This window comes from Ascidia mentula, chromosome 7 (assembly GCF_947561715.1).
Source record: "Ascidia mentula chromosome 7, kaAscMent1.1, whole genome shotgun sequence".
Taxonomy (NCBI): domain Eukaryota; kingdom Metazoa; phylum Chordata; class Ascidiacea; order Phlebobranchia; family Ascidiidae; genus Ascidia; species Ascidia mentula.
In genome coordinates this window covers 8757295-8771851 of record NC_138572.1, presented here as the reverse complement: position 1 = coordinate 8771851, position 14557 = coordinate 8757295, and the positions used below count along the sequence as shown (strand labels likewise).

At 38.8% G+C, this 14557-nt stretch overlaps 1 protein-coding gene across 1 annotated transcript; it reads right to left on the bottom strand.

Moving 5' to 3' along the window:
- Positions 1-12181: 12181 nt before the first annotated feature.
- Positions 12182-13747, bottom strand: LOC145907939 (palmitoyltransferase ZDHHC6-like). Its single transcript, XM_082995059.1, has one exon. The coding sequence runs from the start codon at positions 13728-13730 to the stop codon at positions 12558-12560; it is 1173 nt and encodes a 390-aa protein (XP_082851185.1). The 5' UTR covers positions 13731-13747; the 3' UTR covers positions 12182-12557.
- Between the last annotated feature and the right edge of the window lie 810 nt (positions 13748-14557).

The window sequence follows — 14557 nt, the reverse complement described above, 5'->3', positions numbered from 1 at the left end:
CACAAAATTTCTGGTATTATTTATTTTTTTGCAATTCTACTTTAGAGATTATTACAGCTTTCATTTCATAATATGTTTAGCCGTTTGTTGAATACTACTTTTATCGATCTTTCTTGTTTAACCAGATTTTGATGCAACAGAATTTGTACATAGAAATTCAAGAACTTAATCAGTTGGAAAATATCTACACGACCTCCACAGAGCTGCCTAATCGCAAGCGCCCCCTGCCATGGCCGAAAAATTAATAAAGCAAAAAGTACGCCTAACAACACGTAGCATTCTGTCTAATGAGGTCCCAGCAAGCACCGAAAATTGTGGAATCCAAGCGCATGAGGTTGTGGGAGAAACATTAGCAAACAAGTCATGTATTACGCTCTGGTGGATGTATTGCGCAATAGTCGACATATTGTCAAGAAAATGACCGCATGAAGCTCTATGGATATGTAAAAAATTAACGTTCGCAGACCAATAACATCGCTTTAGCCCCCGACACATATACCAGTAAGGAATCCTCGATCGATGTTCGTGGCCTGGATCACTTGGGGTTCGAATCCCGGTGTGCAAGATCGGTTCATCGCCTGACCCAAAATCGCACTAAACTGTTGCTATTGTTCAAATACAGCAAACAATATTTCGATTATTCTTGAGCAATCAACCTTGTACTGGGTATTGCTAACACTTTTTATAAGCTGAGGAATGTATTTTACGATCAAAACGTGCTTTGTGATCCATGATATTACCGAAAATTTAACAATAAAATAGGTTTCACTACAAACTATATGAAAACGTCAAATTTACGACTTTTTTTAAAAATCGTGAGTACTTTTTTAATTTGTTGATTACGTTGTTCAAATTAATGTTCGTAATTCTACAGAAAAAAAGCTGTCAGACGTTTGAAGTGATAGAACGAAAAGCAGCTGAAAACGATTCTCCGTCAATATAGTTACATTTCCAACAATTTGATTCTCGAGTTTAACTTAGTCTCAATAAACCATGATGAAAATTGTGTCATCGCGATATATGATCTGTGAAATACGAGAGATAAAATTGCGTAGCGTTCGAGTTTTTCAATTGGCTTAATAGGTTTTCATAAACTAAAATAGATAGATAGATAATGGCACGCTACTTTAAAACTCTTTCAAGATGTATTTATGGATGATAAATCATATGAGATGCAATAATAAAAAAAAACGTAGGGTCTTTCCGGGTTGTCATTTAAAGGCCAGACTTCACATCACACGTTCTCTAAAGTAAGTCAGGCGGAAGATCTGAAAAGAAATTCGTGAGTTTACCAACAAGGAATCACTGAGCTTGTTTTCAGTCGAACCGAAACAATGTTAAGTTCTGTTGTTTATGTTGTAGAGAAGTTTACCAAGCACATATTTCAACACTGTACAAGGTCTGTTGATGTAGTTTTGGCAATCACAACACCAACAAGTATTCACAGAAAATCGAACTTTCGAACAGTTTCTTACCGATGCATTCTCCATTTTCCAATTCCATGTGATCAGGACAAGCACACACGTAACTACCAACCGTGTTTGTGCATTCCATGTGGGCCACTGTACACGAATCGTCATCGCATTCGTTGATATCTTCACATAATTTTCGCCATGAATCATTACAAATCGTGAAGCATTAAATTTCATATGCAGTAGGCCAACTAACCTAACACCACAAGCAACAGATAACGACGTGTGCGCTGATTTGCCTGAAGGATTCCGGATTTACATTCAAACCTACATCCCTCAGGCAAATCAGCGCACACAGCGTTATCTGGACACGCATTTTCGCCAAATTCAGCACAATTCCTATCAAAAATTTAGAAATTTTCATAAAAGCTTTCAAACTGAAGTTTTCTTTTAATTTGGAAACTTATTGATTCTTTATACCCACGTATCAAATTTGGGTCATAGAAAGACTTGTCATCAATGTGTATGACAAAAAAACAAATAAACATGTCCGTTTATTTCTCACCAACACAGGTCCTGCCGTCCCCTTCGAAACCTTCAGCACATCGACAATCGTACGACCCAACTTTATTTTCACATATTGCTCGGACGTGGCAATTAGCGGTTTCTTCGGTACATTCGTTGATATCTGTAGATCGATGTTCAGAACAAAAGGCTACATAAACTTCAATAGGTTTAACACAATTTACATGTTTGAAAATAAGAATGGCTGAGAAGGTTTTTTTTACACGTGGAACATATGAGTGAATAAATTTGAGACGTTTCTTGTTTCCATAGCATAATTATCTATTGCCAACACAGTTTTGTTGTTGATTGGCGCGTAAGACAAATATGAAAAACGTTTCTCATTAATTCGAACCAGAGCATTGTCCGCCTTGGGACACGAAGCCAGGAAGACAAGGACAAGTATAGCTTCCTTCAATGTTGACGCATTCACTGTTGTCTGGGCAAGTATCACTGCCCGCTTCACACTCGTTTATTTCTATAAAAGTAAGTTTCGGTTATTAATCAACGTAGCGCAATTGTAACGTTTTACCCATGTAACCTAATGCATAATATGTGTAGAATTAAATTTTTATGTGTTTCAATGTTTGTCTACATTAAGAGGAGATGAAGTGCGTGGTCCTTTACCTGAGCAATGAGTACCGTTTCCAGTGTACCCTTCATCACACAAACAGTAGAAGCTTCCATCAGTATCGATACACTGTGCGTTTTGGTGGCATGTGGCACTCTGGTCATCGCATTCGTTAATATCTGGAACAAGCAATATTAAATGAGTATTATAGGCGAAAAAATTGAAAATTTGCAAAAAAAAATATCATGTAACAGTTTAGTATTAACAGAAAGAAGCGCTTTTTTAATTTCGTTTAGACATGTCCTTGTTATCTGCTGTGTTCCCGCAATTTCCTGATGACGTACTTTCACATCCAAAATCGTCGTTTTTGTAGCCAGACTGGCAATCACAGTGGTAACTTCCTTCTGTGTTGACGCAGATTGAATTCAAGGGGCATGAACTACTTCCTTGTTGGGTGCACTCGTTAACGTCTGGAAAACCAAACAGTGACGTTGTATGTCACTGTTGTTAACCAGAGGGAAATAGCTAGGGAGATACGGTTTTTACTACAGAAAATATGTACCTTGATCACAACAAAGACCGCTCCACCCTGGTTGACATAAACAACCCGTAGCAGTCGCAGTGGCTCCATTGTAACAAATCACTTCACAACTCTCGACTTCCTGCAGGGTCGGACACTCCTCCCCTCCACACGTGTTATTAGTGATCACTGATCTGTTCCTGACTTTATTGTTCGTCACACCACATGTTTGTGGACAAGTGCTCCAGTTTTCCCAATCCGATACAGTGCAGTTCACTAAAACCAAAAAAATAGCCACCCGGGATATTGTGCAATGTTACATGTAACTTGTGTTGAAGTTTAATTGCTTGGAATTTTTGTTCAATGATGAAACGGTTTTAACTCACGGGAAGGATTGCTGCACGGACGAGACGAAGTTGACGACCCGGAGCAAGAACCTCCGCAAGAATGTGATCTTGTTGTAGAGCGAGATCTAGACTGCGTTCCTTCGCCACAATTGGCGGAACATGATCCGTACAATCCCCAAGGACCCCAAGCGCAGTTCACCGGACAGCATTTTGTGTTGCAAGCCTCCGACATAGTTGAGCTTCCAGAACACTGACTTCCTCCGCAACTAGCGCTACGGCCGTATCCTCGGGTCCGTGTCCTGATTCCACTTCCACAGATCGCAGTGCATCCTCCCCAACTCCTCCATGATGCCCAATAACAGTTCACTGAAACAAACATGAGAATAACAGTGGAAATGCGATATCTGGAGTTTGAATAACAAGTACATTACGGTACCATACAAGGTACATGTGTTCTCTAGCAGTAATACTAACTGCCACTCACAGTGTAGATTACAGTTATTAACAGCTACTGTATTTTATGTACGAGCAACGAGCTTGTGATTTTCGTGATACCAAGCCGACAACACTATTGGTTCCCAAGCAGTTGTTTGGCCGTAGTGTTTTCTGCTGTGGCTCGTCTCCGGGAGTTCGTACCTTGTTTGGTACCTACAAAGTAACCATGTCCCCTGCAAAGTCACCACAAAGTGAAATAGTCTGGACAGTTAGCGACAAGACTGTTGCCAGTCACCAACTGCGCTGATGTGAACTGATTCGTCGTGACAGTGCGTTCAACGGAATGCACCTAATATCTGTATCGCTGTAACTTATTGGCGAAAGTACCAACATACCAACATGGTGTGGTAAACGCAGTAATCAGTTTCATCAATAAAAAACAAACTTTACTAAGCAACAATCGAGGAGAGACCGGCTCTTTATTTTATTACCTCGACAACATTGGTTGTTGCACGACCTCGGGCTGGGTAAATTGCATGCGCCACAATTTCCTTGTCTTTTAGTTACTCGGGGAGATTGGGTTCCACCACCGCATGGCACTGAGCAGCCTCCCCAGGTCCATTGGCAAGGCGTGGAGTCGCATCTTCGTCTTCGTCTACGCCACCTGCAAAAGTACGTCAATCAAATCACCATTTAGCCAAATTTTTACAAAATAATTACTGGCAACAAAAATATTCTGTCGGCACAAAAACATGATAACAATCACTTAAAACACATTTACATTCTAGCGTAATTGAAAATGTTCACCAAAAAGGTTGTAAGAGACTACTAGCATTAATGCTTGGTTTTGCATCCTAACTAATTTAAACATTCCAACCGAATATCTGAAAACCATTTGCCGAGAAAATTGGTTTATTATTTACGTTGAATTCGAATAGGCAAAGAACATACCATGCCGACCCGCCATGAATAATCGCCAGTAAACATATGCACACGCAAACAACTCTGAAATGCATCATAACTAATACTTAATTTTTCCGCACGATTTGTCAATGTTTCCCATCAAATGTTCAGCTCAGTGCTCATGTGCTGATTTAAGGCCTTTCTAGATGGTGAGTCACACTTTCGACCACGTTTCTTTTTTAAGAGAAATGTATGATTTCTTGAAGGAACTAAAATTTAACTTAGTTACAATTTTCAGTTCACAAGACAGCGTTTTGGTGCCAGCATGCTCTCGTTGCCAACTGTCAATAACAGACTAAAGTCAAAAGATGGTAAAATGCCAACAAGTCACTAAATGTTTTTTTGATTTCCCAACAAGCCACATGATATATTTAACTTTTTGTTGAAATATGATTTATCCATCGCAAACAAGTATATATGCAAAGGAGTTTTAGCATCTTACCATCTTTTGACTTTAGTTTTTATGGAGAAGCTGAACATATTACGGGCCAAGTTTCTAATCTTGTGATTTTCATTCTTCTTGATTTTACGCGGCTTTGATTTCGTATTGAATAAAATCTGCTTGACTAATTTTGTTGCCATTGCGTAGAACATGTTTGAGGTCGACACCGAATTGCAAACTTTTGGTGCAAACCAAACTGCATTTTTGCTGCTTTTTGCTGTGAAAACTGTTTTTTCGGAAAAAAGTTCGTAGTTTTAAAGTAAAGCGCAAAATGTTTTGATTATTCTTGGGCAATCAACCTTGTACTGGGTATTATTAGCTCTATTTATCAGTTAAGGAATGCATCTTTCGATCCATCAAAACGTTTCTTGTGATCCATAATTACAGAACATTTAACAATAAAATTGGTTTCACAACAAACGATATGAAAACGTCAAATTTACAACTTTTATTTTTTTAAATTGTGAGTACTTAATTTAATTTGTTGATCATGATGTTCACAATAATGTTCGTAATTCTACAGAAAAAAAGCTGTCAGACTTTTGAAGTGTTAGAACGAAAGTAGCTGAAAACGATTCTCCGTCAATATTGTTACATTTCCAACAATTTCATTCCCGAGTTTAACTTAGTCACAATCAACCATGATTAAAATTGTGTCATCGCGATATATGATCTGTGAAATACGAGAAAATTGCGTAGAGTTCGAGTTTTTCAATTGGCTTAATAGGTTTTCATAAAGTAAAATCGATAGATAGATAATGGCACGCTACTTTAAAACTCTTTCAAGATGTATTAATAGATGATAAATCATATGAGATGCAATAATGATAAAAAACGTAGGGTCTTTCCGGGTTGTCATTTAAAGGCCAGACTTCACATCACACATTCTCTAAAGTAAGTCAGGCGGAAGTTCTGGAAAGAAATTCGTGAGTTTACTCACAAGGAAACACTGAGCTTGTTTTCAGTCGAATCGAAATAATGTTAAGTTCTGTTGTTTACGTTGCAGAGAAGTTTACCAAGCACATATTTCAAAACTGTACAAAGTCTGTTGACGTACTTTGGGCAATCACAATGCCAACAAGCATTCACAGAAAATCGAACTTTCAAACAGTTTCTTACCGATGCAGCTTCCACTTTCCAATTCCATGTGATCAGGACAAGCACACACGTAACTACCAACCGTGTTTGTGCATTCCATGTGGTCTACTGTACACGGATCGTCATCACATTCGTTGATATCTTCACATAATTTTCGCCAAGAATCATTAGGAATCGTGCAGCATTGAATCTCATATATGGTAGGCTAACTAACTTTACATCACAAGCAACAGATAACGCCGTGTGCGCTGATTTGCCTGAAGGATTCCGTAATTACACCATACCGAAATCCTTCAGGCAAATCAGCGCACACAGCGTTATCCGGACACGCATCTTCGCCAAATTCAGCACAATTCCTATCAAAAATTTAGAAATTTTCATAAAAGCTTTTAAACTAAACTTCTCTTTTAATTTGGAAACTTATTGATTCTTTATACCCACGTAACAAATTTGGGTCATAGAAAGACTTGTCATCAATGTGTATGACAAAAAAACAAATAAACATATCCGTTTATTTCTCACCAACACAGGTCCTGCCGTCCCCTTCGAAACCTTCATCACATCGACAATCGTACGACCCAACTTTATTTTCACATATTGCTCGGACGTGGCAATTTGCGGTTTGGTCGGCACATTCGTTGATATCTGTAGATTGTTCATAATAAAAGGCTTTATAAATCCTATAGGTTTAGCATAATTGACATGTGCAGATAAAAGGGTTATATACACGTGGAAGTGGTTTACACGTAGGTGAATATCGTTGAGACACGTTTCTTGTTTTCATAGCGCAATTATCTATTACCAACACAGCTATATTGCAATTGGTGCCTATGCTTATTGTTGATTGGCGCGAAGGACAAATGTAAAAAAAGTTTCGTATTAATTCAAACCAGAGCATTGTCCGTCTTGGGACACGAAGCCAGGAAGACAAGGACAAGTATAGCTTCCTTCAATGTTGACGCATTCACTGTTGTCTGGGCAAGTATCAGTGCCCGCTTCGCACTCGTTTATTTCTACAAAAGTTAGTTTTGGTTAATAATCAACGTAGCGCAACTGAAAGAATTTATCCATGTAACCTAATGCCTGATATGTGTAGAATTTAATTTTGTATGTTTAAATGTTTGTCAATGTAAAGATATGGGACATGGGATGCGTGTTCATTACCCGAGCAATGAGTACCGTTTCCAGAGTACCCTTCATCACACAAACAGTAGAAGCTTCCATCAGTGTCGAAACACTGAGCGTTTTGGTGGCATGTGTCACTCTGATCATCGCATTCATTAATATCTGAAACAGGCAACATTGAATGGGTGTTATGGGCGAAATGTTCAAATTAGTAATGCAAAATATTATGGAATGGATTTTTGGATTTTTGGAATACGCACTGTTCTAATTTCCTTTAGACATGTTATTACTAACTGCTATGTTCCAGCAATTTCCTGATGACGTACTTTCACATCCCATGTCGCTGTTTTTCTGGTAGCCTGGGTCGCAATCGCATCGGTAACTTCCTTCTGTGTTGACGCAGACTAAATTCAAGGGGCATGAACTATTTCCGTGTTGCGTGCATTCGTCAACGTCTGGAAAAACAAACAGTGACGTTGTATGTCACTGTTGTTAACCAGAAGGAAATAGCTAGGGAGATACGGTTTCACTACAGAAAATATGTACCTTGATCACAACATAGACCGCTCCACCCTGGTTGACATAAACAACCTGTAGCATTCGCAGTGGCTCCATTGTAACAAATCATTTCACAACTCTCGACTTCCTGTAGGGTCGGGCATTCCTCCCCTCCACACGTGTTACTAGTGATCACCGATCTGTTCCTAACTTTGTTGATCGCAACGCCGCAGGTTTGTGGACAATCGCCCCAGTTTTCCCAATCCGATACAGTGCAGTTCACTGAAACCAAAAACAATTTAGCCTTTGGAGATATCCTTTAACGTTAAGTGTGACTTGTGTTAAAGCTGGAATACTTTGAAGTTGGAACTTGTGTTAAATCTTGTTGTCGTTGCCAATCATGTTTAACTTGCAGCATTTATCGTTATATATAGTACTTGCTGGTGCACTGTTTTCATAAGAGGCAAGCGAAAGCTCGTACAATGGAGTTGTTGTAAGACCATGGACTGACACGTCGTATTGAAGAAATTGAGGTATTTATCGTGTATTTACTGGAAAGTGTGTTTTTACTAACCAGGACAACACCCAGGGTTGCACAGACGTTCCTCGCTTAGTTGCCCACTACAGCCAGCTCCTTTGCACGATTTATCAGACAGAATTTCTCGAGTTCGAAACTCCGCGCCATTTCCGCATGACGTGCTACATCTAAACACGACTTTGCCAGTAAGGAAAAAATATCACGCCAGAAGCGAACAAAAATACCAGAAATATAACATTCATGAGTTGTTTCAATTACGCCAGCTTATGAAAACGACAGTTCTGTGACGTATGTTTTCAAAACTTCTGCGTCAGTTTCGGCTTACAATTTAATATCGTCTATCGATATTTTTGTCCACGCTTTCATATGTTTGCTTATGACCATGACAAATTAACCTGAAGGTAAAACTAACGTTAAACTCAACCTACTCTCCCCAATTCGACCACGACGCCCAATGAATGTCTATCGGGCAGCACTTGGTGTTGCATCTCTGCGTTGAAACTGAACTTCCATAACATCGACTGCCTCCGCAACTTTCTCTGCGGCTAACCTCACGAGTCCGTGATTGGGTGCCGTCTGAGCAGCTCTTAGAACATTCGTTCCAACTTCTCCATGTTCCCCATACACAGTTGACTGAAATAATTCATGAACACAACGGTAACCACTCTCGGTACTGTGGCAACCAGGCGTCACGTGATTTCTTGTTACCGTACGGCAAGGTTAAAGAACAGCAGTTTTATCTTGTTTCACACTTAAGGAAAATCACATGTATGTTAAACCACAGAATTGACAGTTATCGAAATCCTTGTCATGAAAAGCACCGATCAGACAAAAAAGTGCCTACCAAGAATTTCAGATAATGTGCGCGACTAAGTTTACAACAATTAACTATTTTTATTTTGCATTATAAAGGAACATGCCTGGACAACAATGGTTGTTGCACGATCTCGCGCTCGGCAAGTTGCAGGAACCGCACTGTCCTTTTCCTCTTGTTACACGGGGAGATTGGGTTCCGCCTCCACAAGTCCGTGAGCAGCTTGCCCAGGTCCATTGGCAAGGCGATTTGTCGCATCTGCGTCTTCTTCGACGCCACCTGCAAAAAACGTGAATCAAATGCACAAATTTCTTAGGCAAGAATTATCATGTCCGAACGTGTTATTTCAAACAGTGTCATCAATCAGCTTTAAATTTTTACAAAATAATTACCAGCAACAAAAATATTCTGTCGGCACAAAAAAAATAATAACCATCAAATCAACTTCTTCTTGATCTGACAGCTTTTACGCATACAAACAAATGCATAACTTTGGTTTCACAAATTAGCAATAAATACATCTAAATTCTAACGTAGTTGAAAATGTTCACCAAAACTGTTGTAACAGGCTACCAGCATAAATGCTTGGTTTTGCATCTTAGCTATTTAAATCATTTCAACCGAAAATCTGAAAACCATTTGCCGAGAAAATTGGTTTAATATTTTTTGTTGAATTCAAAGAGGCAAAAAACGTACCATGCCGACCCGCCTTGAACAATCGCCAGTAAACATATGCAAACGCAAACAACTCTGAAATTCATTATAACTAATACTTAATTTTTCCGTACGATTTGTCAATGTTTCCCACCAAATGATCAGCTCAGTGCGCATGTGTTGATTTAAGACCTTTCTAGGTGGTGAGTCATACTTTCGACTACGTTTCTTTTTTAAGTGAAATGTGTCATATGTTTGAGGAAGTTAACTTCACGTTTAATGAAGTTCACGTTCCAGTTCACAAGACTGTGGTTTGTTGCCAGCATGCTCTCGTTGCCAATTGATAAGTCACGGAAAGAGTTTTTTCATTACCTAACAAGCTGCATAATATATTTAACTTTTTGTTGAAATAAGATTGTTCTTTCTAGGTTGCTCGTTTAGGGGTTGTGCACTGAGCTACACACGTTTTGTCTACAGAAATATTGAAGTGATGCAAGATCGAAGGCGATACAAACGGTTGAGTTTTGCCGCTCGAGAAGTAACTTTGATTTGATTATTTTGACACACATTTAAATTGCATATAACACGGTCATAACACCTTTCCAGAAAAGGTGTTTAAACATGCATAAAGGTAATGTTAGCCAAAATAATCAAATCAACGTTACTGCTTAGGGCACCCAACCACATCGACTTTGACCGAATGGTACTACAAAGTGGAAATCTGTGTACCCGCTAGTGCAAAAGTCAGCACGGTGCCACAGTCAACAGCTGCACTGTAAGACCTTACAGGTCAAAACAGTATATACACCTGTCTGTTGCTGTCAATTATTATGGCTTTTTTGCACATACAGGTAATGGTAGGTTACGCAAATTTGCAAAAACGTCTCATGCAAGTGGCAGTTGTTAATGTTTGTACAATGTAGTGTACAGTGTTTAAGAAAGTCTTGTCGGACTGTTACTGTGGAAAATAACTTAGGGATAGATTGATTTTGTCACACACATATAATGGACGGCATGTCTCAACATTATGAAGTTAGTTAAAATGTAGCGAAAGGAGCAAGAGAATACAACATTAAATACTGCGTTACACTGAAATATTCTGTTGAACTATACAATATTTGCCTACTGCAAGGGTTTACTATATTTCTAAAACGGTCGTCTAGCTCCGTCACGCGGATGTTGTTTAAAATAGTTCTGTAGCTCCACCCCATGAATGTTTTTGAAAATAATCCTCTATAATTATACACTCTCCTTTCATAAACGTATAGTGCAACATAATATTTTTACATAACACACTATTTAATGTTGATAATGTCAACAGTTAATGACTTGCATGGATCCCTTAAGTTAATTGAACCTCTGGAAATGATCCCCTGTACATAAGGTTTAGAATTATTTTAAACAACGTCTATGTTGTGAAGAAAGAGGACTAATTTAAATCACATCCGTGAGGTGGAGCTAGAGGACTATTTTAAGTCACATCCGTGAGGTGGAGCTAGAGGACTATTTTAAGTCATATCCGTGTGGTGGAGCTAGAGGACTATTTACAATAACATCAGCGTGATGGAGCCAGAGAACTATTTAACATTATAAGGTACTTGCAGATTCAAAATAGACATTATGACATAGATGACCGGTCATAGCAGTCAAATTGGACGTATTTCTGTTTCTAAGGATTTTCCCCACTTTTATATTTGCCGCAATTACTTTTGACAGCATCTTAGAAAAAGTTTGCACTATTTAGCAAATAAAAATCATTTTATGTTTGTTTGCAAAATTTGAAAATTCAGTATAAAAACTCGATTTGCAACAAATTCTTGCAAAACTTCCCTAAATACATTGAGATTACGGATCTACAAAAAGTCTCTATGGTGCTGAGCTAGTAAACATTGAAACCATGTTGTGTTGGATTAATAAGAAGCAACAACGAAATTCAAACAACCAATACAAGAGCAAACAACTTTATACATCCAGTTAAAATTGCTAGTTCTCGTTTTTGTGTGCCAAATCATTCAAAACAGCTGTGTCTTTTTTCTAGGAAAAGAACTGTTCTGGTGGTGATTTATGAGGAAAAAGTGGTAGATTCAAAGCTTTTGTTCTTTTTACATGTACATGGCATTTAAAAATCAGTTGATCACCATCATTGCAATAAAGTCTTTATCAATACCTGATGAAGTCTCGCATTGTGGCAGACGAAACGTCGAATAAATACAGCACATATATTTTATGCCAGAAGAGCACTACATATTAAAGTCTTTATCTTTTTCAATATTCATAAAAATGCACACATTCTGTGATAAACAGTAAACTGCATATAAATTAACACATGTAAGTACAAGGTTGTATAATTACATTGCCAAACAAAAATTTGGAATAGAAAGAAATATATCATTTGAAGTTAGTGTGTTACTTCAGAAACAAAAGTACTGTTTAATGTGCATAGAAGTGTTTATACCAAAAAGCAATGAATTCGATTGATCAGCAAAACAATTTTACTTCTAGCACAGTGAGCAGATGATACTCAACCATTCTGCATAAGACATGGGTCACACCCACAACATAATTTACAACGACACTCAGGACATTTTTTCCTTGTTTTGGGATTTCTCTACCCTTTCAACTGAAACTGCACATCGCCGTGGAAACCAACCCCTCACTCTATGTCCAGGCTTTGTTTCTATTTTGTTCATGACCTTGTCCCCATATAACCAGTATTTACTACCCCTGGTAACTATGACTTCATCACCTTCTTGGAGGGGAATTCTTGGCTCATCTGTGCAGGGAATTTTAATACAAGTGCACAGGCCTTGTGTACATGGAAACCACATCCCAGAATAGTTCTTTACAACTTTGTACTTCACCATTCGCTCGCGTTTCCACAATTTCTGTTGCAATTGTTCCACAGTCAATGTAAATTGGTTGCAGCCATCGACGACTGGCCAAGTATAGCCATCACCTTTTGGAGCACATGACATGTTAATAACTTCCATACAGTTCCCTTTAAGTCCTAAATCATAAGGGTAAACAAACTCGGGTTCATCCATCGCATCACGTCGGTCTTCGGCTTTTTCAACAATCCATTGCTCTACCCCTGTACAGTTCCGCTTGACTGACTTTACTTGGTGGTAAAACAAAAATCCCACAGCACAGGTTGTGCCCAATGCCAACCCGGTGGCAAACAGGTTCACAATGAATGAATTAAGGGTAAAAACAACAGGATTGTAGGCAGTTTTTAAATATTCTTGCCTATGAAAGAGCTGGTTCCACACAGTAGCAGCATACACAAGAAAGGCATGAAAACAGCCCACAGGAGCAAAGAACACAAACATGATGAAGTTTGTGTGATTAAAATGTCCACAGCAGTTGTTAATCCAAGGGCAGTGATGATCCATTTTCAAAACACACCTTTTACATACTCTGCAATGATGAGCCCTTGGTGGTTTGTATCCCTGACATATTTGACAAAACTGCAAATACTGTTTGTCCTCGTCATTTTCAGGCACCCATTCCCTTGGAACGTACCCGGGACCTTTCAAAACTGCCCGCAAAAAATTGCCTAAAATTAGCGTCAGCCAAAATGTTAGAAGCAAAACATTCAGCTTTCCGATCATCGAGTTTCTTGGTGGCCACAACCATATCATACTGTCCACTATTGATACAGTGTAGCAGGTAAACACAATGAAGAGAGCAATTACAGGACCAAAGTGGATTAATCTTCCCAGAGGTTTAAGAGATGCCAAAATACTCATGATTTAAATCTGTATTGAGGAAACCTGTCAAAATATGTGTGTTAGTGATGTTAAATGATCTTATTCTAAAATTTTAAATTGGGGTCTGGTGGTCGGGTCTGGTGTACTTTTAGCACCACACCTAATATCTCAGCTATCCCTAGCACTACAAACCTGAAACTTCACACGAATGTTAAATGACACCTTACGAGTTACCATGCCAAAAATGACGTCATCACCTATGACGTAACGAAATTTACAACACTTCGAAATTTTCCTCTCTATACGCGCTACGCCCGTCAACGAACTGCAATAGCATACTCCGTAAGGTACAACACCCACAAAACAAAAATGTTGTTTGACGAAAATTCAAAACTCTCACAAGTAAACTGCTTGCGTTGTGTGACTATTACTGATTTGTTAAATGCCTTCCTAAGCAAACACGCCAAAGTAGACCGTGGTTATTACGAAAAAACACAACAAACAACATGTACTATTTTTACCACGACAAATTGTCAGGCTCATAGAGCAAAAACCACTGGTCCAATAGTGTCCATTGTGGCATCATCAGAAAGGTCTAATCCTATACTTTACACCAAAGATAAGTTTAAAGATATATTTCGATGGTGCGACACCTAGTGTCGTTTAGAACAAGGACGATTTACGAAACATTGTGACGTCACAAGCAAACTACTTATCGAATCGAAATTTGGAGCGATCGAAAGACATGTCCTTTGTGACAAAGCGTACCAAATTTCAGCTTGCAGCAGCCTTTACTTTTGAGTTGGGAGCCCATCAAAGACCCCCAGCTGATTCGCTCGTATACACGCAAAAAGGCCGAAACCGAC

What these genes read in the sequence shown, in the direction of transcription:
- LOC145907939 (XM_082995059.1), bottom strand. Translation starts at nt 13,730, where the DNA reads ATGAGTATTTTGGCATCTCTTAAACCTCTGGGAAGATTAATCCACTTT.